The sequence below is a fragment of the Nicotiana tabacum genome, chromosome 6 (genome assembly GCF_000715075.1).
Source record: "Nicotiana tabacum cultivar K326 chromosome 6, ASM71507v2, whole genome shotgun sequence".
Classification (NCBI taxonomy): Eukaryota; Viridiplantae; Streptophyta; class Magnoliopsida; order Solanales; family Solanaceae; genus Nicotiana; species Nicotiana tabacum.
Window position 1 is genome coordinate 160,298,565 of NC_134085.1, and position 26,741 is coordinate 160,325,305.

Sequence of the window (26,741 nt, forward strand, 5' to 3'; positions counted from 1 at the left end):
GCATTTAGTATGTTATAATATCACATGTTGATTCAGCCAGCCAGTTGGTTCGCTCGGTCACATGTAGTCAGGCACCAAGTATCATGTTACGTCCAGGCCCAGGTTCGGGGCGTGACAGAGAGATAGTATTGGTTATGATGGTCCGTCATTTTCTATTCTTACTCCTACTCCTCCAAGTACACAAATGAGCATTGATGGGTGTTTGTCTAAGGAGGTTGAAGGAAATGTTGAAGAAGAGCTTGGTTGAGGTAAAAAGAATAAGAAGCTTAGTTGGCAATTGAAATCTCTTTTTGATCAGGAAAGAAAAACAGGAACATCGATGGCGCACAATGAAAATACTCCCAAGAGTTCGGGTTGGATAAAATCAACATATACTCGTAGATGTATTTTTCATTATGCCAAAGATGATGCAAAATTATTGAATAAATTCATTGGGTGGTTGGGCAAGGAGAAAAGGAAAGGTCGCAAAAAATAGTAAGTCCCTTAATGAATTTCATTATTTGTTAATTGCTTAAATTCGTGTCCTTAACTTGTAATTTTAAATTTAGGACTAAGTGTATTCATATTGAAATTCCTAAAGTTAAGTGTCCTTAACTTCTGTGATTGTAAGTCTAAGTTTAGTACCAAGTGTCCTTAACTTTTGAATTTGGAAATCAAAGTTAAGGACCAAGTGTCCCTAACTTTTCAACTTGGAATTTAAAGTTCAGGACCAAGTGTCTTGAACTTTTAAACTTGTAAGTCAAAGTTCAAGACCATGTGTCCTTAACTTTTGAATTTGTAAGTCTAAGTTCAGGACCAAGTGTCCTCAATTTTTGAAGTTGAAAGACTAAGTTCAGGACTATGTGTGAACTTGAAACTTGAAGTTCAGGACCAAATGTCCTCAACTTTTGAAGTTGGAACTATAAGTTAAGGACTGTCTGTCATTAACTTTTATACTTGTTAGTCAAAGTTAAGGACAAAGTGTCCTGAACTTTTAACTGAACTTTTGAACTTATAAGTCTAAGTTCAGGACCATGTGTCCTTAACTTTTGAACTTGAAACTCAAACTTCAGGACCAAGTGTCCTTAACTTTTCAACTTGAAAGTCTAAGTTCAGGACTAACTTACAACTTTGATATTTTCAAAATTTTCAGGGGACAAACTGATATATATGCTGATGATAATGGTGTGAGAAAAAATCCATACAAATTGTATCATCAAAAAATCAGTAGCAAAATGTTCTTCCTTGAGCTTTCAGATAGTAGCTTTGTACTTGATGATAAGGTTTGATAATTCGCAAGGCATTTGTTTTCTTTATTCTTAATTTATCATTTTTTTAATTATTTTATGATTGATGGATATGTTTTATTTTTTGCCTTTTTGTGAAGCATATTAACATTGCCCTATATTATCTGAGAAAGAAGGAATGCTACCACCCTCGCAACCATCCTTTTTGTTGCACAACTATGGATATACTTTTTAATAATTATATGATGCTTGTGTATAAGGATTTCAATGAAGATGATGCAGATGAGTTTTGGTGTGGTGATAATCAATTGTTTCTAACACCATATGTGTGGGGTGACAGTCGTAGATGTAGAATTGCTTGGACAAAGGTTGACAAAATCTTTTTTCCACGTCGGCTTCCTTCAGAAGATGATAATGTTGTGACACATTTTATTTTGGTGGTATTGGACTTGAATGTGAAAAAGATGGATGTGTACGATTCCATATATAGTGAGCCATATGAGGCAGGAATGAATCAAATTGAAATGTATGCATGCATGATCCCCGACTTGCTAAAGTTCTCACAGTTTGACAAACATCACAAGTCTTTTGAAAATGCATTCAACAAATTTGATATTCGGTGGCAAAGATCATCACACCAAACTAGATCGTACATGTTGTTATTTGTTATGTAATTTATATGTACTTTAGATTTATTGTTTAATTGACTCCGTATCTTATATTTTTCTTAGGACTGATTGTGATGCATTCCTAATCAAGTATGTGGAGTTGTTGATGATGGCAAAGGATGTGGAGAAATTCCAACCTGAAGACATAAAAGACTTTAGAAAAGAACTTGCAGCAAATATTTGGGCACATGGAGAGTGAAAAAGAAATTCTGGTTATGATACACCACCAGAAAATATTGGTGACGACTATGATAGAAAATGAAACTTGCTGTCCGAAGGAGCTATAGTTTAGTTGTAAAGAAAGTTAGTTGTGGTTGATTTTTTGTATAAAATTGCTGTAAAGAATCCATATGAATTCTGAAATATCCTGTAAATTCCTCAAACGGTACTTTTATTTTGTTTTCATAGCATATTTTTTTGTCACAGCTATGCAAAATTACAATTTCTAAAGTAATATGAAGGCATCATGTTATTAATTTCTTTATTTTTGTCAAGTATTGATTTATCCATTGAGCTTGTTAGTATTAGTTCAGGACCAAGTGTAATTGAACTTCAAATTCAAAGTTAAGGACCAAGTGTCCTTAACTTTTGAACTTGCAAGTCAAAGTTTAGGAGCATGTGTCCTTAACTTTTGAGCTTGAAACTGAAACTTCAGGACCAAGTGTCCTTAACTTTTGAACTTGAAAGTCTAAGTTCAGGACCATGTGTCCTCAACTTTTGAAATTGAATTCTTAACTTTTGAACTTGGAACTCAAACTTCAGGACTAAGTGTCCTTATTTTTTGTACTTGAAACTGTAAGTTAAGGACCAAGTGTCCTTAACTTTTCAACTTGTAAGTCAAAGTTAAGGACTCTCTGTCCTTAACTTTTGAACTTGAAACTCAAAATTAAGGATTGTCTATCTTTAAATTTTGAACTTGTAAGTCAAAGTTAAGGACAGACAGCCCTTAACTTTTGAACTGAAAGTTAAGAACTGTCTGCCCTTAACTTTTGAACCTGTAAGTCAAACTTAAGGACTGTCCGTTCTTAACTTTTTAACTGTGAACTCAAAAGAAACAAAAAGAACGTAAGCAGAAAGAAATTTTGAAAATGCAGACATCTGCTCAAATAAAAATAATCTAAATGAATCCAATTTATAGCAAAAACTTAAAAGAGTCGATAAACATAAGTGGATATATCTACTATTTTTTATGCTTTCTTGAAAATGGATGGACTGCCGGAGAATATATACAAGTTGTTCTATTATGACTAATTCTTCTGTAACGACCACATTTGAATGTTATTTTTGATAACTCGGTAGCTGGAATATGCCTTTTCTTCTGCCTTCTACATGGTGGCACTTTGAAATTTGGAGGTTTAATAATTTGTGACTTAACACTCTATGATACAATCCAAGAATCAGTATGTCCTACAAGATGTATTTATCTTTCATATGTTTTCAACCAAGATTCTTTTAAGTACCAATGCGAGCAAAAGTTGGACTGCTTGATGTTTCTCTTCTCAATAGCTGCAATTGCATGTATGCATGGTAATTTATCAAATTGAAACTAAAAACAATCACATGTTCTTTTGTTTAAGTCCACCAAGAAAGTTATTCCTTCTTCTTCAACTCTAGAACGCCATGAATCAACAGGGAAGACCTTCAATGTTGAAAAATTATAAGTTAGTACATTATGTTAAATTATATTAAAATCATAAGCTAAACATAGAACATAATACTTACATTCAAAGTAAATGCTAAATCTATTTTTTTCTTCAATTCCTCTTCTACCCAACAAGAAACGTCATAAAAAGTTCCTTCTGCTTCATTTCTTCTTTCATAAAACCAACGTTGTAGCTTCACTTGGATGAAATCCATCATTCTTAATATAGGCAACTCCCTTGCTTCTAATAGCACAGAATTCATTGACTCAACTATGTTTGTTGTGAGCATGTCATATCTTCGTCGTGGACTACAAGAACGTGCCCACCTTTCCGGTGGTTCTTCCATCAAGTAGTCATAAGTCTTCTTATCTACTTTTGCTATATCTGACATGTATAGATCAAATTCTTTGTGTATGTATACTCTTGCAGCACTTTGAAAAAGTTTTATGACCTCACTTTCCTTCGCTTTAGGTTCTGCTCCAAATGATAGATACAAATCCCATGATGGCTTTCAGGATATACCTTTGCAATGCCATATGCAATAGCTTGATGCCTGTCTGATAAAAAAATTAAATTCTCACGGCTCCCAATTGCATTGCGAAGCTTACTAAAGTACCACTCATAGGAATTGTTATTTTCAGATTCTGCTATTCCAAAGGCTAATGGAAAAATTTGGTTATTTGCATCCTTTGAAACTGAAATCATTAAAACACCACAACATTTTAACTTCAAAAAAGTTGCATCAACAACAATCACTGGTCTACAATGATTCCAGCCAGATATTGATGATCCATATGCATAAAACATATAAAGAAACCTAAAAATATAGTATAAAACAAGGTTAACAGAAGTTAAGAGCCACGCCCCAAATATGGGGAGATGTGGCTGGCACCCGGTGTCGTAGTGGCCCGAGCGAACCACTCTATAACTCATTCATTCCTTTTGTAATTATCATGGGCCAACATGGCCACAACTCGTAATGTACAATTGTAAGTGGGCAAATATTATATGAATGAACCATCGTTCTTAAAACATGAATACATATGAGCCGTCAAGGCTTCTGACATATTGCACAAAATGAACCTCTGTCTCTAAAGTTTCTAAGATTTTTTTTGACATAAAATGGAATAGGGTACCGACCTACCCATAAATCTGTCATTCCTTTTGTGGGAATACAATTCGAGATGAAAAATTTCAAGAAACTTATTTTCTTCCAAGAAATAGATTCAGAATTAAGTTGGCAGAACTCTGATACGATGACTCATAGACTCGGCTGCACTCCGAATGAGGTGGAGTCTTACCGATCATTCGCTGAATGTAAATCTCGTCTATAATGAGGGCTCGTCAAACTGATTATCTATACCTGCAGGCATGAATGCAGCGTCCCCAACAAAAGGACGTCAGTACGAATAACGTATCTGAGTATGTAAGGCATGTAAATAAGTATATAAAGCACGGAAGAAACATGGAGTAAAGGACTCAACCTGTAAGTCTGGATAGCTCTGTAAATAATGAAATATTTATAATGTCATGCATATAAATGTCATGTAATGCATAGGTCTGTACGTACATAACATCATCAAGCCTCTGAGGGCATCCCATCATATCATCTCGGCCACTGTGGGCAAATTATCAACGTATACCAGCTGATCCGGTGGTGGTGCGTATATAACGTCATAACCATTTCCCATATCTCATATACATATATATGCGTATATAACGTCATCTGGTGCCACAGTGGGCAAAATCATCAACGTATACCAACTGATCAGGTGGTGGTGCGTATATAACGCCATAACCATTTTTCCATATCCCATGTACATATAATATACATATGTACGCGTATATAACGTCGTCCGAGTCATGGGTAAATGCACATATAAATGAATGCAATGCATGAGAAGTACGTTAATAAAATCTTTCGAAGTTTCATAAGACCTTTATGCAGATGCCATCTTCTTTACATTTCAAATAACTTAATATGCTAGCAGCTAATGAATAAAATCACATCAAAATATCTCATAGTATTCTTCCTCAACCTTGAAGAATAGACAAGAGCAGCATGTTCGGGTACCTAGTTGCATGTCCAATTCATGTTGTAGTATCTAGCAAGTTTGTGTCTGATTTTCTTTTTCATCTTCTTTTGGAAGTAGACACACAAGATTTAATTTTTTTTACCCTTTTCCTTTCTTTATTTATAAATATTTCAGTTATCTCACAAGTTTCTTTTTTTTGAAATATCATGACCTGTTGCTACAAGTAGCTTCTACAGATGTACCAAAAAAAAGCTAGGTGTTGATATATATATATCATCCAGATATGACAACACATCCAGATATGACAACACATGAAACTTTAAATTGTTAATAAGGTGCCAATAAGAACATATGCCATTGTTATAGTGATTTGTTTATTCATCCGCTTCTTTAAATGTGACACCAATTTCGAAAAAATACTGCGTACGCCACTAACTCCCAAGTCCCAATTGCGCGTCTATTTACGTTATCGAAAGCATGTTATCTAGGCAAATTTTGAATGCAAGCCACGCAGTACAAAACATATTCTATTTCTATCCCCCCTAATTGGATAAAAGGGTACTAAAAACATATTTATAAGAACAAAAAAAAAAGGGTACTGAACCACTCTCTTGTTTCATGGTTATACATAACAAGCTACTTACTTTGGTAGATTAGCTTCAACTGATTCACTATTGCCCATCATAAGAAATGCAGCCATGTACACTAACCTCCCGCTATGCGCGGGTTTGGAGAGAAGGGTCGGACAACATTGGATCTTACCTACGTAGTTTTACCTTGCATTAAAATGCAAGAGGTTGTTTCTATGGCTTGAACTTGTGACCTCCCAGTCGTATGGTGACAACTTTTACCGTTCTCCAAAGGCTCCCCATCATTCACTATCGCCCATACACCAATATTTTGAAGCTTCCATTATTTAAAGGTCCACAGTATCAATGGATAGAAATGTTGTCTTATTGAATGCAAGATTTAAAATAAAACCTAGATGCACAGTTGATGCACAATTGAAACACCATGTCTTAATTATTTATATACACTTCCAAATGGGACCAAAAGATGAACGCATTCAGAAATAGAATACTACACTTCCAAATGCTACACTCTGCGAGCGGCACTTTCTATTTATGTGCTTCATATGTTTTCTATCTTATAATGTCCGCATAACCTTTTTGGTTCACAATCCCTTTACAAACTAAAAACGCTCTTCTCTTAACTGTCCACAAGCTACAGACTAGTACAACTATATATTGGCTCATAGGAATAGTTTGCCAAATTCTGAATTTAGCATCAGAATATTACTAGTAACGAAAAATGAAAGGAAATTGAGAGCTGAGCTAATTTTGAGACACTGAGGTTGTGAAATCTTCATATAGTATTCCACAACGAGAACAGAAATTACAAGATTTCACAACCTTAGAAGATGAGCTAATAACAGATGCAAAAGTGTAAAGAGAACAAAGTGCTATCTACACAAATGCATCTAAAGATATATTAAAATGAAAGAAAAGAGAGCTTACAGTAGCTTTATGGTTATAATAATAATCAAGAAAGGCTACTGAGGTGTTTCTGGCTTAGCAAGCCACCTTTCAAAGTGATTTAATAGTCACTTTATTTTATCACATATCATTGCCACGTTGAACTTTTATCCAAATTTATTAATTAATTAAACTCCCACTAAAATTAATAATTACTCAATTATCCCCATAATTAAAAATTATCTCAACTTACTTAAAATATCACTCACTTTTAATACATTATATCACTTACTATAATATACTTGTATTATCATGGTCATGTGGTATCATACAAAATAAATACATACACTATTATTTCATTAAAACATCCATGTAAAAATACATATTTTTTCTCAATTTCTAATTTTCTTAATCTCATATAAATAGTACAAACTTTCGTTCGCTTAATTCTTAAAATGGTCAAAAAAAAAGATAACCTTCTTTTCTTGTGAGAAAATAATTTTTATCTTTACAATAAAGAAAATCTCATAAACTTTTCTCATATTATATGTATAATTTAAAATATTTTCGAAAGTAGTAATATTAATAACTATAGAAAATCATATTTTTTAAATATTTTTCTACAATAAATGTTACACTCAAACTGGTAACTATCCAAATTTATACTTATAAAGCTTTTACTAAAATACTTCACTTAAAAGAAAATACCACACTAACATAATATCTAATAGTATTAAGGTTGTTAAACTTATGGGGTGTAACATTAAGGACAGGTAGTCCTGAACTTCAGGTTACAAGGCCAAAAGTTAAGGACAAGTAGTCCTCAAGTTAGACTAACAAGGTCAAAAATTAAGGACAGATAGTCCTTAACTTAGAGTTACAAGTTATAAAGTTAAGGACATGCAGTCCTTAACTTTGAGTTCAAAGTTCAAAAGTTAAGGACAGGCAGTCCTTAACTTTGACTTACAAGTTCAAAAGTTAAGGACAGTCAGTCCTGAACTTCAGGTTACAAGCTCAAAAGTTAACTAGTTAAAGACAGCATGTCCTAAATTTTATAAAACGGACTAATAAACTTTTTTTTGATTGTTTACCTGTTGTTGTCGTCTATCTTTATATTAGTATATGTTCCCGGGTTTTTACTTCTCATCATATACAAGTATGAAGACAATAATTCATAATTCTCTTCAGGAGTTCCTCTTATTAAAGTGGAAGCAAGTTGAATGGCACGCCACGCCTTGTGATACCTAATGTCTAGTCTATGCAATTTTTGCATTTCTGCCATGACAAAAGCTGGTGTAACTTCAAACCTTGGGTCTCGAAGATTGTCGATAATGTAATCACTAATCAACTTTGAAGTTGCATGCCTTTGATCAGCTTTCATAGTGTTAACAGAGAAGTCATGATTTTTCTCAATCTTTACTATCTTGAACAGTGTTGAATCTTTAATTCTGAAAGCACGCACACAGCACCCACACCTATCATCATTGCATTTCAACGAATATCTTGTTGAGCTTGATCTAACAACCTTGAATTCAAAATGTCCTTTAATTGCTATATTCGAAAAACAGTTAACTATACTCTTCTTTTGTCAAATATTGATCCCACTTTTATTTCATCCAACAAAGCATTTTCTCTTAATATCGTAGTTGGGGATTCTTTTTGTTTCAAATTTGACCTTCGTCTAGTTAGTTGAGTAGAGGTTTTGTCAGCAACTTCTTCGATTATCGGTACACTCTCTAAGACTTGAATACTCAAAGCTTGTTCGTTGTCAATCTCTATAATGCTTTGTCGTTCTACTTGAATAGAATCAAATGTTTGAAGCACCTCTTCAGTTATTGGTTGAGCTTCAACCATATCTATTTCCATTATCTGTTGGCATTTGTTTTGATTGTCATGTTGAGTTTCTCTGTTGACATGTGTTTGAAGCACCTCTTCAGTTATTGGTTGAGCTTCAACCATATCTATTTCCATTATCTGTTGGCATTTGTTTTGATTGTCATGTTGAGTTTCTCTGTTGACATGTTCAAAGGTGCTTGTTGATCCAAAAACTCTTTCCGAAATATCAACAATGAAACGACAGCCCTTGAAGAGTGAATGAGTTTTTAGTAACTCTATATATATGTGAAGATCTAAATCTTTGTGATACAAACATTTCCTTGCTTGTTCCAAGGTTGATATCAAACCATGTCAACGCTTCAAACTTGTCTCGATCCAATTCAATAACTTCAAAGATCTGTTTAATGAAATCTTCAAACCGAATTGCCTCAGGTACTAGAACAAGCTTTGTTTGATGATCAAGATACTTATAGTCTTCAGTCCATCTACCATTAAAAGCAACTATAATGCATATTGTTTCCATCATGCAAGTCAAGAGAATGGGAAACTCAGGACATATTTTATAGAGCAATCCTTGTATAATTAAGAACAGGTACTGTAAGTTCAAGACCAAGTTAAGGACCAAGTGTCCTTAACTTTTGAACTTGGAATTCAAATTTCAAGACCAAGTGTCCTTAACTTATGAACTTGTAACTTAAAGTTCAGGACCAGTGTCCTTAAGTTATGAACTTGGAACTGTAAGTAAAGGAACAAGTGTCCTTAACTTTTGAACTTAAAACTTGAAGTTAAGGACTGTCTGTCCTTAACTTTTAACTTGGAACTCTAAGTTAAGGACCAAGTGTCCTTAACTATTCAACATGCAAGTCAAAGTTCAGGACGAAGTGTCCTTAACTATTGAACTTGAAACCTGAAGTTAAGGACTGCCTGTCCTTAACTATTGAACATGTAACTCTAAGTTCAGGACCAAGTGTCCTTAACTTTTGAACTTGAAACTTGAAGTTAAGGACTGTCTGTCCTTAACTTTTTAACTTGGAACTCTAAGTTAAGGACCAAGTGTCCTTAACTATTAAACATGTTTTCAACTTGAAAGTCAAACTTCAGGACCAAATGTCCTTAACTTTTCAACTTGAAACTCAAACTTCAAAATCAAGTGTCCTTAACTTTTTCAAAACAATTTGCAAAACAATGATAGTATGTCCTTAATATACAGAAGAATAACAAAAAAGTTAAGGACATTGTGTCCTTAACTTTTTCAATTCAATTTGCAAAATCAGGACACAATGTCCTTAATATTATGTGCTCAATTTTTATAGCATTATCACAGGACGCGATGTCCTTAACCTTATCAGTCCAAAAATTCAAAAAAAAAAAAAACAAATTTCTAGCATCAAATTCCTAGTAACGAAATAAAAATTAATAGAAACACACAAAAGTATAACTTACTGTAAATTTATGTCGATTTTTGGACGAGAAAGTTAAATTCTATAGTTTGAAATCGGAAGAGAAGCTTCTGCAATTCTATACTTTGAAATTCGACGATCACAGTGAAGTTAGTTACGTGCGCTGCTGCTGATCGTTAATAAAAGCGTAGGTATAAGTTATAGCATAAGAGTATTTCGTCCAGTCAGATATAAGTTTATTAGACTAGTGGTTAAAGACTAAAGACATTTAAAACACTGACTTTAAAATAAAGACACGTGCTCTTAGTGGCTATTTGTGCACATCGCCCTTTTATATTCACGGATTGATACATCTAGAGGCCAACTTGTGACATGACCAAACTATCCCGAAATGTCTTTTTCATTTCATTTTCGACACTCGACTTAATTCCATCTTTTATGGAGTATATTCTTCTGAAACATTGAGATTAAATATCCAAATTGTTTATGTAGGCACCGCAATTAACAAAAATATTGGCTGGTGCTGATTGCTGAATGACTTTGGTTTTATGAAGTCTGGATAGAAGTATAGATGAATCATTTTATAGTTCTACGGGGAAAAATTTATAACCAGAAGGTATCAAATTTAACCTTAAATTGAATGAGCTAAAATCATAATTCATGACATTCCATGCCAGTACGTCCGAGCAATGATAATACACTATACATAAGACTATAAGAGTGTGTAGGACCAATTCGACATGAAGCACTCAAAAGTGGGTTTACTTAAAGAACTGGTATTAATTTGTAGAGTACTACACAGCAAGTACAAAATCATAATATTCGTAGGATAGTTAATGCCTAACGTAGTTACAACCTTATATAGCAAATTCCAAAAGGCAGCTACCTAGCTTGTAGAACAACAACAACAACAACAACAATGACCCAGTATAATCCCACAGGTGGGGTCTGGGGAGGGTAATATGTACGCAGACCTTACCCCTACCCCGAAGGGTAGAGAGGCTGTTTCCAGGAGACCCTCGGCTCAAAAAAGCAACAGGAGCCGATATATTAGTACCATAAAAATACATAATAAAATAACAGCAATATAAGAGATATTAAATACAGAATACGAAATACGAAATACATGGCTGGTATAGTAAAACTAGCAGGTAAAACCCTACATCAATAGACGACCAATGACCTTCTTAGTCTAACTCCTAATTGGCTAGTCTCACTCTATTGTGCTGTAGAAATATTCACAACTTTCCCCTAACCTACAACCTTAATGCTCGACCTCCATAATCCCATGTCAAAGGTCATGTCCTCAGTAATCCTAAGTCGAGCCATGTCCTGTCGGATCACCTCTCCCCAATACTTCTTAGGTCGCCCTCTACCTCTCCGTGTGCCCACCACAGCCAGTCGCTCACACCTCCTCACCGGTGCATCAGTGCTCCTCCTCTGAATGTGCCCGAACCATCTGAGTCTTACTTCCCGCATCTTGTCCTCCATGGGGGCCACGCCCACCTTCTCTCGAATATCTTCATTCCTAATCTTATTCATCCTTGTATGCCCGCACATCCACCTCAACATCCTCATCTCCGCTACTTTCATCTTCTGTATGTGTGCGTTCTTTACCGGCCAACATTCAGTTCCATATAACATGGCAGGCCTAACCACTGCTCTATAAAACTTACTTTTTAGTAACGGTGGCACTTTCTTGTCACACAAGACTCCCGACGCTAACCTCCACTTCATCCACCCCACCCTTATACGGTGTGTGACATCTTCGTCCATTTCCCCGGTCCCCTGGATAACCGATCCAAGGTACTTGAAACTACCCCTCTTGGGAATGACTTAAGAGTCAAGCCTCACTTCAACTCCTGCTTCCGTCGGCTCAACTCCAAATTTGCACTTGAGGTATTCCGTCTTCGTCTTGCTCAACTTGAAACCTTTAGACTCAAGAGCATGTCTCCAAATCTCTAGCCTCTCGTTGACGCCGCCTCGTGTCTCGTCAATTAGAATAATGTCATCAGCAAATAGCATGCACCATGGCACCTCCCCTTGGATATGATGAGTCAGTGCATCCATCACTAGGGCAAATAGGAATGGGCTGAGCGCAGACCCTTGGTGCAACCCCGTAATAACTGGAAAGTGTTCAGAGTCACCTCCTACTGTCCTAACCCGAGTCTTAGCTCCGGCATACATGTCTTTAATCACCCTAATATAGTCAACCGGGACCCCTTTATCCTCTAAGCAGCTCCATAAGACTTCCCTAGGAACTCTATCGTACGCTTTCTCCATATCAATAAACACCATGTGGAGATCCTTCTTCCTATCCTTGTACTGTTCCACCATCCTCCTAATAAGGTGGATAGCTTCTGTGGTAGATCGCCCCGGCATGAACCCGAACTGGTTGTCTGAAATAGACACCGTCCTTCGCACTCTCATTTCTACCACTCTCTCCCAAACTTTCATGGTATGACTTAGTAATTTGATGCCTCTATAGTTGTTACAGCTCTGGACATCACCTTTGTTCTTATACAACGGGACCATTGTACTCCACCTCCACTCTTCAGGCATCCTATTAGTCTTGAATATAACACTAAACAATGCAGTAAGTCATTCCAAGCCTGCTCTACCCACACACCTCCATAGTTCAACCCACACACTCTCTCCCAAACTAGCTTGTAGAACAAAAGAACAATTTTGCTGGAAAAAAATTATGTGAGCTAAAGTTTTAGGTGCAATAGCCAGAGAGGGGTTTCGGCAGCATCATATATAGTATATAAGCCAGCCACACGAACCCATAATTGTGGAATATACGAATCAACAAACTAATAAAATTTCATTTACTTCGTTTACTTTTATTTGTTCACTATACTAAAAATATATTTTTATTTTTGTTTGTCCACTATATTAAATCAAGAGAAAGACAATCTTTTTTTTCTTGTTTTATTCTTATAATTAATTACTCATTCCCCAAGACTTTAGGAAATACTATCATTATTATGGGTAAAATTATAAAATATATATTTTATTTATTATTTTTAAAGGGCGCGAAAAGTTCAAAGTGGACAACTAAAAGTGAATTGAGGGAGAAATATTTTAAATATTGCTATGCAGCAATTAAACCACTTAGCCGTTGATCATTTTCTGTGAAAATTATGATGAATCAACGGCTAAAAGTTAATGCAACTACCATGCCCATACGGCCATGCTTTTAAATATTAAATTCAATTAGTGTAGATATTTATTTTTTTGGTTTTGATTTGATAGAATTATTTAATTGGATAGATACCAATATGGCCCCATAATTTTTTGCAGGCCAAGCGAAAGAGAAATTAAACCAAACCCAAACCCGAAAAAAATCAGTTGAGCACCCCCACCAAACAGCGAACAAAGAAACAATCACAAATCACAAGAGCTAAGGGGGAAAAATAAAAAATAAAAATAAAAAAAAACAAAAAGGGGAGAAATATTCAAAATCAAAACGCTGTCATTTGCTTAGCACCACTATTCAGCTAGGTGTGAAGTTGAATGTGATGTTTGATTACGAAGTATTTTGAGTTCTGTCATTTCTGCCCTTCTGTGGATGCTGCCCATGGAATCAATTGGGTCCTATCGTTTACCTTCGATCTGTGAGTTCTCATTTTCACTCTTTTCAATTCGTCTCTGTTATTCTTGTGGTTGTTTTTTATTTTATATTTTATTATTTGAATTTTTAGTAACTGTTGCTTTCTAGGGTTTGAAAAAAGTGAAGATCTTTGAATCGGAGAGTGGGAAATCTAGCTAGGGTTTTGGTATTTGATTGCCCAGAGAGTGTGGGAAATCCGTAGAAATAAACTTCGTTTTTGAATTGATTTACTGATTAACGTTTTGATTTTTTATTGGGATCCACAAAATAGCAAATTAACTTTTTGGCACAGCATTTTTCATTAATTCTCTTTTATTTCTTTTGTTTTTCAGGTTTGGCGGAATTTTCATTGTAGTAGTAGAACATTGTGAAATATTTTAGTTCGCCGTTATATAAATGGGGGACTCAAACTCAGTAGATGTAATACTGGAATATTTACGGAAAAACAAATTTACAAGGGCCGAGGCCGCTTTGCGGGGCGAGCTGAATAATCGTCCTGATCTGAATGGTGTTCTTCAGAAGCTTACCATTGAGGTCAAAGAGTTGAGCCAATCATCAGAAGGAGCAAATAGAGGGAAAGCAACCACGGAGACTCCGGGGACAACTTTTCGGAGTAGTGAAGATGTTTACAAGGAGACAAATTCTAGGAGCAGCGGTGAAATATCCAAGGAGCTTATTGTGAAGGAGATAGAGTGTGGCACTGGGAGAAATGGCTCGGACTGCAACTGGAAAAATGTCCAAGAGCAGAAGAAAGTTAATGAATCTGTTGGGACAAGTGACAAAAATTTCAGTTTCGCCAACAGTTCAGAAGATACTATCGATCTGTATTCGTGGAAATACACTCCTGTTAACGGTCCGGTTACTTCTTATCAGAATGAAGGTGGAACTACTGGTACCATTGACCTCTCCGGTTTGGTGCGTTCTGGAAAGTCAAAGTTAAATTCTTCCGAGGTCTTTGATAGTAGTAAGACTCATGCAAAATATGAGGAGGATGTCAGCTTTAGTGAAAAGAGAACTTCTTGGCCTGGAAGTACTAGCAAAGACACTGTGGAACCTAAGCATGACAATAGTCGAACTATTGAGCTCAAGGAGGTTGATCACCAAATTAAGCTAAGTGGGGCATGCTCCAAAGATGTAATAATTAATAACCCTTGGTCAAAAAGTGATGAATTTACGCACCCTTCATCTGAGCCTTGGAAAGACTGCACAGTTAAAACTGTTTTCCCATTTCCAAAAGGAGATGTCTCCACAAGTTATGATCATGACATCAGTAGTACTGATAAGAAAGAAGGAAAACGGAAAACAGAAGTTAGTGATGTTAGGGCAGCAATAAAAGAACAAGTGGATGAGGTGGGAAGAGCTTTGTTTCTTGGGAAGACACAAGGAAGTGAACCAAAAGAATTCAGCTGCCTAGGCTTTTCATTTGTTTCTGAAAGCCAGAAAGAAGGATTCCCTAGGTTGCCACCTGTTAGATTGAAATCAGAAGAGAAGTCCTTCAGTATTCCTTGGGAGGAAAAGTTTGAACGAGGTGGACCTGCCTCAAGGATTAGTAACGCTGATGATACATATTTCATAGGTTCTTTTCTAGATGTTCCTATTGGACAAGATCTTACTGGTTCAGGTTTGCTTCTTTGATGATCAACTTTAGCTTGTGCTTTTAGAGGAAAATAAATTTAGCCTGTGGCGTTCAGCTTGCACTTTAACCTCCAGGTACCCTGTTCTGGAGCATGTGATTCTTCCTAACATGCTCCAGAGTCTTGGAGCATATAAGCTGATTTGAGTACTAACTGATTTGAGTAGAGTCCCATTGGCATTATTTCCCCAATATAGGGTTCTCATTAGCTTTGCTGAAATCATGGCTTTTCAGAGTCTTGGGACCAGGGGTGGAGCTAGCTTGAAAATTCCTATTGTGCAAATAGGATAACAACTACTTTTTTCCTTTATATATATATATATATATATAAAAGCTGTTGAATCCCCTCGACATGAGGGAAAATTCTTGTAAAGTGGCAAAGGGGGTTCAAAAATTGTTTTAAGTTACATGTTCAAGTCCCATGTGTAACATTTTGAATGCCCTTGTATAAAATCCTGGGTCTTTTCATGCTTCAAATGAGTAATGGAGATCAATATCTTTATCATAGAAGAAATGACAGATGGTGCCAGAATTTCTTGGACCAGAAATTTGTAATCTCAGAATGTTGTGAAGTAATAAAAAATATGGCCAAGAACTGTTTTTTGGTTATCAAAGAAAAAGATAATGCAGTTTAGAGGGTATAAACTTTGCATACAAGTCATCAATCTGGATATGTTTGATAACTGATCATTGTCGCTAACCAATGTATTGTGGAACTGTATCACAAGATAAATGGCATTAACTGTTAAGTCCCCGGGATGCTTACTTATTCTCCTATAACCAAAAATTACAAGTTTTAACTGCTTAGTCCACGGGATGCTTACTTATTCTCCTATAACCAAAAAAATCTAGTATAAAATCCTATGATTGGTGTGTGAGGGAGCAGGCTTCAAAAACAAGTTATGGGATACTTCAAGGGGATAAATTGCTGCTTCATAGTCCATAGGATAAATGGTCAAACTTCAAGAAAACAAGTTGTATTATGAACGTACAACTCTGCATGTTTTTGTAATTCATACTTTAAAATATAATACAGTTGATATCAGAGTCATGTTTATGCTGGTTGTGCGTTTATGTGAAGCATGTAAGACCTGTTCTTTTACTGCCTCCTCAAATAAAGACATTACAGCGGGAAATTCTAGATATGAACTGTTCATAGACCATTGATTGTCTCTCGTATCATATTTAAGTTTCCATTACAGGTAGTTTCTAGAATCTTCTTGTTCATGGCTTGTGCAGTAATCATCATTTCTTTACTGAATGTCAGGTGGAAAAAGGCCTGCAGGAGGTAGTTGGCTGTCTGTAAGTCAAGGCATTGCTGAGGACACTTCTGATCTGGTTTCTGGTTTTGCAACAATTGGTGATGGACTGAGCGAATCTATTGATTACCCCAATGAATATTGGGACTCCGATGAGTATGATGACGATGAGGATGTTGGCTACACAAGACAACCTATTGAAGATGAGGCTTGGTTTTTAGCGCATGAAATTGATTACCCCAGTGATAATGAGAAGGGAACAGGGCATGGGAGTGTTCCAGATCCTCAAAGAGGGCAAAACCGAGAAGAGGATGATGAACAATCTTTTGCAGAAGAGGATTCCTGCTTCTCAGGTGAGCGATATTTCCAATCAAAAGATGTTGATCCAGTTAGGCCCGCAGATGATCACATAGGGCTATCAGTACCTGAAGTGTACAGGAGAACTAATGAGAATGATTTGATTGCCCAATATGATGGACAGTTGATGGATGAAGAAGAACTAAGTTTGATGCGAGCAGAGCCAGTTTGGCGGGGCTTTGTTACTCAAACAAATGAACTTGTCATGTTGGGGGATGGTAAAGTCCTGAATGAGTGTGGAAGGCCTCGGCCGGATGATATTTGCATGGACGATGATCAACATGGTTCAGTTCGGTCTATTGGTGTGGGGATTAACAGTGATACTGCTGATATTGGAAGCGAAGTGCGTGAAAGCTTGGTTGGAGGGAGTAGTGAGGGGGATGTTGATTACTTCCACGATCATGATTCCAGTATTGGTGGGTCCAGACACCTACCACCCATTTCAGATAAGCCTTATTCAGAGAGATCAAAGAGAGAAAAGAAAGCAGCTAAACATAGTTCTGACAAGTTTGTTACTGGGGTTGACAAAGGAAGTTTGGTGCAGAAAATGAATCACTTAGATGGAGGATTCTCATTTCCCCCTCCTAGAGATGGACAGTTAGTTCAAACAAGCTCGAGTAAATCTTTATGGTCAAACAAGTGCAACACTGTTGTCAGTGATGAAGCTGATGATTCTCTGCTGGCAAATGATGACATGCTTGCTCCATGGAGGCGCAAAAGCAGTGAGTCTTCACCTGTCAAGAGCTCAAGAGATGAAAGCAATGCAAATGCTGCAGGATCAGAAAATTCTAGTCCTTCATCTTTTTCAAATTATGGCTATGCTGACCGAGAGGATGTGAAGAAAGAAGAGGAGACAAAAATAGCCAGTGCAAGAGAAGAAGATGTAGGGGCGTCACTGGAGGATGAGGAAGCTACTGCAGTGCAGGAGCAAGTGAGGCAGATCAAGGCACAGGAGGAGGAATTTGAAACCTTTGATCTTAAGATTGTGCATAGGAAAAACAGGCATGTTCAATCTCCTATTGGCTATTATGATTCAGAGTAGGACATAATCCGCTTTAATACTTTCCCTTTGCAATTGTTCTAGTCAGAGGAAATAGCTAGTTACTTGCAATAAGAATCTTCCTATTTCGATGCACTTAGCTGGTTTTTTAACTCATAAAAACAAAATTTGCTGGGTTTGTATCTATAAACTTAAGCTATAATAAGGCCGAGACTGTTAATTGTGATGCATTTTAAAAAAGCACTGTGTTGCAAAATTGAAGTTCTACCAAGTAAATTGGGAACTTGTCCACAGCTCTATCTTAGGTCAGTAGTTGGTACTCTTTCTTTGGAAAGTGGCAGCTGGTCATTCTGGCGAAGGTGTACCTGTGGCGACGTTTTCCCTTTTAATAGTCGAAATTCTGCTTGGATCTTGTTTATGCATGTGGATTTTATATATCCTTATTTAGATCAATCAAACATTTTTATAACAGAAGAACAAAAAAGAACATCATATGTTGCTCTGAAGATGTAGCTTATATGCACACGTACACATATTATATATATCTTTATATTCTTCTTTTAAGGAAGATCAGTTTATTTTAGAGCTTAGAGGGAGCTCAAATATACATGCCCTTAAACTAAGTGTAGTAGTCCATAATCCTTGCTAAGATTTCTTGCTGTAAGGGTGCTAGGCATTAGTGCCTACTGAACCTATATTTCATGCTTGACAGTGATCAAGCTTGCTTAATAATTGAAGATGTACTTATTGAAAAAAGGAAAACCCCCCTTTGTCATGGTTAGTTCAACAACTGAGTTGCTGAGATTCTGGAACAGAATTGGACAAAGAAAGAAGAATAGGTGGTAATTTGGTACCTGCATGCATTTGGTGGACTATTTGGACAGAATGACTGCTGATTCTATTATTAAGATAAAGTCTAAATGTATTCTTGAATTTTGCTCATGGTGTTATTGGAACATTTAAATGATGCTGAATCAGTTTTAGGACTCATTTGGATGCACTTGAGAAAGGTCTAAATCTGAATCATCCAGATATCATTCGTCAAGTGAATTTATTTTTTGATTGAAGTCTTAATCATCTAGATCTCAACCATTTATTTTTTTACAACAACTTAATGGGTTTGAATAGATCTGAGTGATTAAGAGATAAGACCCATAACAAAATTTTAATATGATTAATATGCTAGCCTTCCAAGAATTTCTGTCATGAATTTTCCTCATCTGGTCTAGTTTTATGTTTAGAATTGACGTCTTTTGTTAATTGGATTTATCTTTTGGATCAGAACTGGCTTTGAGGAGGACAAGAATTTCCATGTCGTTTTAAATTCAGTTTTAGCGGGGCGGTATCAAGTTACTGAGTATCTTGGATCTGCTGCATTTAGCAAAGCTATCCAAGCACACGACCTTCACACTGGCATGGATGTTTGTGTAAAGATCATAAAGAACAACAAAGATTTCTTTGACCAGAGTCTTGATGAAATAAAGCTTCTCAAGTATGTCAATAAGCATGATCCTGCTGACAAGTACCATCTACTTCGGTTGTATGATTACTTTTATTATCGAGTAAGTAAAAATTCTTTTTTTTTGATAAACTAATACTTCATTCGTGTGTTGTGACTGCCCTGGTATACAAGTTGTTTACAGTGAGTAAAAACCGACACAAAAACATGATTCTCTACAAAATCTCTGAATCATATAACTCAGATAAAATTATTTATATAAAAACAAAAAAAAAAATCCCTAATTTGGACAAAATTTTCCCATATCTTCAAAAGCTCCCCTATTTCTCTCTTAGTACCCACATTAGTGCTAGAGGAACCACACCCGGGGTTCTGCATCTTCTTTCCGATGTCTGAATGCCCAGCTGAACGTAACATCTTTGACCGATGCTGGCATCACCCACCTTAGCTTTTCCTACCTTGGTTTTCTGTATTATGTTTTTATTTTTAAGTGCAGATCTTCTGATTCTTCATAAAAAGCTGGAGATTTTCCGATTGTATAAAGTATAAACAGCAAAAGATAAGATTCTATTCATTTAAATCAGCACAAATACGCTCAAAAAAAAAAAATCATCTCAAAGATGGGGCTTGGATATGTACAATTCAAAATCTCAATCTGCCTTTTGTTTTAGGAAGTCAAAGGAGATCTAACAAAGTTCTAAGTCATATACAATCAACATGTTATACCAATACCGAAAAGTACCAACCAATGTAAATAAACATTTGCATAGATTCAGGCTAGCCCTTGAAGCATCTCTGTTTTCTTTTCTACTATACCATCCCAAAGTTGCAGGCTGGAAAGGTGAATTGTACTTTCCTGTGTTCTTTGATTAAATTTCTATCTGACCAGCCTGCTAGTATGCCACTTACTGTTCTAAGAACTACCCAACCAAGTCCATATAAATTGAAAAACATGTCTTAAAGTTGTTTGGCCACTTTACAGTGTAGCTAAAGATGATTAACATCTTTGGCTTCTGACTCACATATAAAGCATCTATTTCGTATATTGAATCCCCTCCACTGCAGATAATGAGTCAGCCAAGCTCATGGTCTGCAATGCAACAAAATCCAACAATCTTAGGAGGAGCTTGACTTTTTCCCTAATGAACCTCAAGGCCACTTACAACTGTGCTTAACAGATGAAAGTAGTTTGTGGGCAGATTTTACATAATTCGTACTGTCCTTCTGGTGTCGCCGCTTCAGTTTATCTGGAATTTCTTGAAAATTAACTACCCCTTCCAAATTCCCTAAAACTGAACCATCCTTGTTACTTCCCAACCTTCAGAAGTCCTTCTAAATGCTAAGTTCCATCGTGTCTGTGATCTATGCTGGGCCACTGTCTTATCTGTTTCGAAAGCAAAATCATATAAGGAAACTCCTTTATGTATAATTTTGAATGATAAACTGAATAAACTTTTGGACTGTGACAAGTTATTCGGCACTGATCCCTATGTTTGTTATCAGGAACATTTGTTAATTGTATGTGAACTCTTGAAGGCAAATCTTTATGAATTCCATAAATTTAATAGAGAATCTGGAGGAGAAGTCTATTTTACGATGCCAAGACTGCAGGTTTGTTGCATGGCTATATCCATAAAGATTTTATATCATCGATGATGCTTCTCTTCTGTCTTTAATACTGATCTCTTGTGCAGTCAATCACCATTCAATGTTTGGAGGCTCTTCAGTTTTTGCATGGCCTTGGGCTTATACACTGTGATTTGAAGCCCGAGAACATATTGGTGAAAAGCTACAGTAGATGTGAAGTGAAGGTGATTGATCTGGGAAGCAGTTGTTTTGAAACAGATCATCTTTGTTCCTATGTCCAATCCAGATCCTACCGTGCACCTGAAGTTATTTTGGGACTTCCATATGATAAGAAGATCGATATCTGGTCACTTGGCTGCATCCTAGCTGAACTTTGCACCGGCAATGTAGGTTCCTTCTTTAAGCATTTTCTGATTATTAGCTCTTTATAAGTAATGAAACTATGATTCTGATGTTAGGGATCTTTTACCCGTCATACAAGGCATTACAAGTGTTCGTAAGCATGTGTTCCCTTTTTATTTCAACCCTTGCCCTTTTTCCTCGCATTTTTAAGAGTTACAAGAGTTGATTTCTGAGAAATGCGACAGATTACACGATGTTTTGGAGTTAGATTTGGCACAAAACTGTAGGAAACCTTAATGATCTCTGTCGTGTTCACCCTAATATCTAAGAACATTTCTGGTGGCGTTAAGCCACCCATCTTCTCTAATGTATTGTGTCAAAGTCCCATTCTTTTTTAAAAAGATCAGTATTCGTCCCCATGTTTTACTACACCAGTTGTACTACGATGCATGTACTATGGCTTTTAAATATGACATTGCTTGTGCTGGGTGACATTCTTCTTAAGTGGAAGGATGAAGCAAACCTATTAAAGTTGCATATGTAGCGCAATTAGATGGAGACAACTCATCTGTTACGAATTAATATTTCGTTCAAGTATATATATTCTCTCTGGTAGACGTGGAATATTGGTGACAATTAAAACATTTGCATATTGTTTGACAGGCAGGAGTAGTCAATCGACCTTAGTATGTGATACTAGTTAGACACGTGGTAGTTTGCTGAGAGCCAAATCCATCTTGAGTTACTAATATGCAACTATCCAATGGACAGAACAAAAAGTAAAGCAAAGAGCTAAGGACCAATAGTCAACTTACTGCTCATACATCCTTTGCTAATAAGTGGTCAGAAATGAAGCTTGCAGTTTTCAAGTGTGCTTGTGATGAATACTTGTTTTATTTGATGCTCATACAATGCATAGTAGTTACTTTAGTGTATTCTTCTGATTGCAATATTGCTTCAAATTGGAAGTTTAGAGTTACTTTTCATGTGTGCAGGTGCTTTTTCAAAATGACTCTCCTGCCACTTTACTCGCTAGGGTGATTGGTATTATAAGCCCCATTGACCAAGATATGCTTGTCAAAGGACGAGATACTTACAAGTATTTCACAAAGAATCACATGCTGTATGAACGAAATCAGGTAAATTTCCTCTCCTTTTTTTTTTGGTGGGGGGGGGGGGGGGATTTACTATGTCTTAAGTCCTCTCTGGCAACTCCCCTTCAGAAGATCAAAACCTTTTCTTTTATTAAAGGCCAAGTGTGTCTTGCTACAATTTTCTTGGTGATTAGATGGACAAGTCTGGGACAGCATATAGTACTCTTCCAGAGGCCACTGTTCCTCTTCAGAATTCATGAAGCGCCATTTAAGTTGTCCCCGACGATCATTTGAACACCTTAACTCGTCATATGACCAGACAGAGACACCTCTGCTTGGTAGAAGTATATTCTCTTAAATCCCTTACGCTGACATGGCAAATTTTGTGTGTTACACTTAAATCTAAGCGCGCGAAGATCTTTAAAATTAGGTTTATCTTTTTTTTTCCCCTAAAATCAATGTGGAACCCACCACCTCCTCCAATTTTCTCCTCCATCTTCTGCCATTGCCCCAAATTATCTTCTCCATCTTCACCCTCCATGACAGGAAAAAACAGAAAAATTTCCATCACCTCCACAATCACCGTCCGTCATTAAACAAATCCAAAAACAATAAATCTCCACTATCACACCACCACATAACCACTAACACTTCCTTCAATTTCCCTTATTGACCCCAAATCTGAAAAACTAAAAAGAACCCATCTAAAACCTTCGAATTTCAATCTAGTGGGAGTGGTTCTCGGGTTCAATGCACTTGTCGGGTCGGGTCAGATTCGTCTGGTTTTGTTTATTCTGCTCCTTTTGGCATTCCTCGATGTGTTTAGGCACGGAGTAGAGGTTTCCGGTGGCAATGTAGACGTGGTTCTGCCGGATATAGATGGAAGGGCTGCTTCCCCATACGGCGGCTCCAGCGTATTCGCCTTCAAAATTAACTTGCTTTATCTCGGTAATCAGAGGCAAAACCACCACAACATTAAAGAAAACAGGGAGAAACCCAGCAAGAAAAGCCCACAATTTCACCTACTCAGAAATCAAAATGGATTCTTCACATCAAAATCAAGCAATTTCAAAAGTGATGAGGCATAATTTCGTGAATCACAGCATACCCAACGAAATCGGAAAAAAAAAAACTCGGAAGCTCCAAAATAATACTGGCCGGCAAAGTCAAGCCAACCGCAGTGGTGTCACAACGGTGGATATAGCCGGATGTGGATTTTCTTGTTATTTTTGCTGGCCATGAAATTGGGGGATAATAAGTGAAGTGGGCACTTTTTTGGGAGAAAGAAGATGATGAAAGGCGGAGAGAGATCAGGGAAGAAGATGGAGGGTTTAAGGTCTGATTTGGGAAAGTAGGGTCTTTTTCTTATTTTTAATTAAAAATTACAACTATTTCTTTATATAGACTATAATTTATTTAAGAAATACACGTGTCATTCTATAATTTGTCTGATTGACATGTCATCATCGAGTGTAACTCACTCATGAGGCTTGTTGAACTCGAGTATTCATGAGACACACCTGTGTTAAATAGAAGTGCCTGTCTGGTCATATGGCAAGTTAAGGTGTTCAAATGATCGTTGGGGACAACTTAAATGGCCGCTTTATGTATTTCGCCTTCTTTATTCTCTGTATTGAGTCTGTGAATTGGACATACACAAAAGATTCTCCCATTATAAGAGGGCTCCACTTGTGTTCTCTTTGTTGTTAATGTTGCTATGTCTGTCTGCTGCTTGCTAATATCCATTCTTGATTATCTACTGAATTCGTTTTCTTTTTCAGGAAACAAACAGATTGGAATACTTGATACCGAAAAAGACATCCTTGAGGCATCGGTTACCAATGGGGGATCAAGGATTTATTGACTTCGTGGCTCATCTTCTTGAAGTAAACCCAAAGAAGCGCCCATCTGCCTCAGAGGCTTTAAAGCATCCGTGGTTATCATATCCATACGAGCCAATTTCATCTTGAATTGTGTGATATTTCTTTGGCAACTTAACCTGCTGAAGTTCTGCAATTGCTCCAATATGGCTGCTCCAGTGATGAAAAAGGAGGGATATCTCAAGGTGGTCCGCATTTCCTTCCTTATCACTGGGCTCTGTATTTCTATTTTAACCCAACTGAGTATGTAGTCTTACAAATGTTATGTAACATTAGGGTTTTCTGTCTTGTTTGATGGAAGGGGATGCATGCAGTTTGTACATGATGTGTGTTGATTCTTTTAGGTGTTTAGTGATAGCTTGTGAAATAGCTCTATCCAATTTTGGTTGCTTTCCCTCATTTGCTGCAATGTATCAAAATGAAGGAAGATCAGAAACATATTTTCAGTGACTCACATTTTCATCGGATGGTCATAATGCAAGTTCCACTTGATGAAATCTTTTCCTAAGTTTCTCTCTCTCCCTCTCTCTCATATATACATACGCCCAAGCACATCTCTAAATTTTGCCAAGAATGGTTGTGGACTATGTGATCATCCCTCTATAGCCAATACTCGTGGCAAATCGATGCACGTTATGGTGGGGCGATGAGATGCAATTGAGGAATCGTGTGTGTGAGTTTAGTTATTATTCTTGAATACCTTTTCATTTGTCTGGGTCAACGCAGGTTGATAGGGCAAACGTCATATTAATTTGCTTCATTAAAAATGAAAACACAAGGGGTCGTTTGGTTTGCTAATAGGTTTAAGAGATTATAATTTGGGATTATATACATAAGTTGAACAATAACGAGATTATTAGAGGTTGGTAGATGTTTGGTTTGGATTAAGAATGGTATATATAGGATTCAATGTAAAAGATTTGCTTGATTTATACTAGATAAACTTTTATTTCCGGCTTTAGTTTTTGGTCTTCTTAAGCACTTTGGCGAGAGCATCATTGACATTTGGTCGTTTTATCGGAGATTAGCAATAATTTGGAAATTAATATCACAATTGTGTTATAAATAATCTCGGAATTACTTATCTCGGGAAAAAAAATTCAATCACATAGAGAATAAAATAATTTCACATCTTATCTAGACAAGAGATCATCATACTTATCCATAATAGCAAACGAACCTTAAGTTTATAAGTTCTAAAAACAGATCATAGAAATGAATTTGAGGTTGAGTATCTAGTGCAATCTTGATCGAAAATCATGTTCACAGAACAGTGAGTAATGCATAGTATTTTATTTATTTGATAGTGAATGTTTTCTTGGAAGTTTCTAAACGTAACGTTTGAATAATGAAAATCACAAGGAAGAAAAAGCTGTATCAATCGCTTGCTGAGCTCAAATAAACCTAACAGAGAAGTAATCGCTTGCTGGGATAAGTTTATTTGCTAACCTAAACGGATAAGTTTACTGGTAACTTATTGAAAATCCACGTGCGAAGTCTATTGACTTAGCTCCTAAATTTCAAGTTTTACATACTGTGTTGACTGCATATAAAACGGAAGACAGGAACGTAGAAATGACACCATATAGCCACTCTAAAAGGTGGCTATTTAGGAATTAGCCAGTGTGTCATAAATTCAGTTTTTCAGTCCAAATTTTTGGGATAAAATGTCTTGGATTGTCCTGAAGTTGGGATTTTTGATTTAAAATTTCAGGACAAAATAAGTGTTGGCTAATATTTAAATAACATCCCTGAAAATAAGTATTTGTGCACTTTCTCCGACATGAACTCTTTAGAGTACGACTTGCCCATATGGCAATTCTAAATTTAGACTTTGCAGGATTTAAATATGAGATATCTTAATATATTTATGCTAGGAGTAAACAATCGACATTAATGTGAATATTTTTATCCATGAAGCCAATTTACGAGTTTCATGTAGTTCTGTGCTTTCTTGAAAAGTAAAAATTGCATGGGGCGCCTTATTTGGTCGCCCCATTTAACCTATACCCATTTTTTTTAAAAGTTTTAACTTGTACCCATTTTTTAAACAACTTCAGCCCTCTTTCTCCTCCTCTTTCTCCTTCTTCTTCTTTCTTCTGCTGTTGTTGGTGCTGCTAAAGCAACTGTACAATTTTTCAAAGTTTTTTATATACAGTTGCTTTTTTTTTTTCTTCTGAAGTTGTTCTTTGTATGATGAAACTGGAACCAGATGTTTCTGTAATTGTGA

The 26,741-nt window shown here is 36.4% G+C and overlaps 2 protein-coding genes across 2 annotated transcripts; both read left to right on the forward strand.

Moving 5' to 3' along the window:
* The first annotated feature begins 1,444 nt into the window (after positions 1-1,444).
* On the forward strand, positions 1,445-2,093 carry LOC142182141 (uncharacterized). The gene is made up of 2 exons (XM_075256119.1): positions 1,445-1,875; positions 1,958-2,093. Exons 1-2 carry the CDS (start codon positions 1,445-1,447, stop codon positions 2,091-2,093), a joined length of 567 nt encoding a protein of 188 aa, XP_075112220.1.
* Positions 2,094-13,576: 11,483 nt separating this feature from the next.
* Positions 13,577-25,008, forward strand: LOC107818690 (uncharacterized). The gene is made up of 8 exons (XM_075255725.1): positions 13,577-13,904; positions 14,233-15,521; positions 16,801-18,151; positions 19,432-19,711; positions 21,112-21,219; positions 21,303-21,581; positions 22,533-22,676; positions 24,413-25,008. Exons 2-8 carry the CDS (start codon positions 14,297-14,299, stop codon positions 24,599-24,601), a joined length of 3,576 nt encoding a protein of 1,191 aa, XP_075111826.1. The 5' UTR covers positions 13,577-13,904; positions 14,233-14,296; the 3' UTR covers positions 24,602-25,008.
* Positions 25,009-26,741: the final 1,733 nt, after the last annotated feature.

Bases quoted from the DNA above. Each gene is read 5' to 3' on its own strand.
- LOC107818690 (XM_075255725.1), top strand. From the start codon at position 14,297: ATGGGGGACTCAAACTCAGTAGATGTAATACTGGAATATTTACGGAAA. The intron at 18,152-19,431 runs GCATGTTCAATC...CTTTTGGATCAG, and splicing joins ATTGTGCATAGGAAAAACAG to AACTGGCTTTGAGGAGGACA. The intron at 22,677-24,412 runs GTAAATTTCCTC...TTTCTTTTTCAG, and splicing joins TGCTGTATGAACGAAATCAG to GAAACAAACAGATTGGAATA.
- LOC142182141 (XM_075256119.1), top strand. From the start codon at position 1,445: ATGGATATACTTTTTAATAATTATATGATGCTTGTGTATAAGGATTTC. The intron at 1,876-1,957 runs GTACATGTTGTT...TATTTTTCTTAG, and splicing joins TCATCACACCAAACTAGATC to GACTGATTGTGATGCATTCC.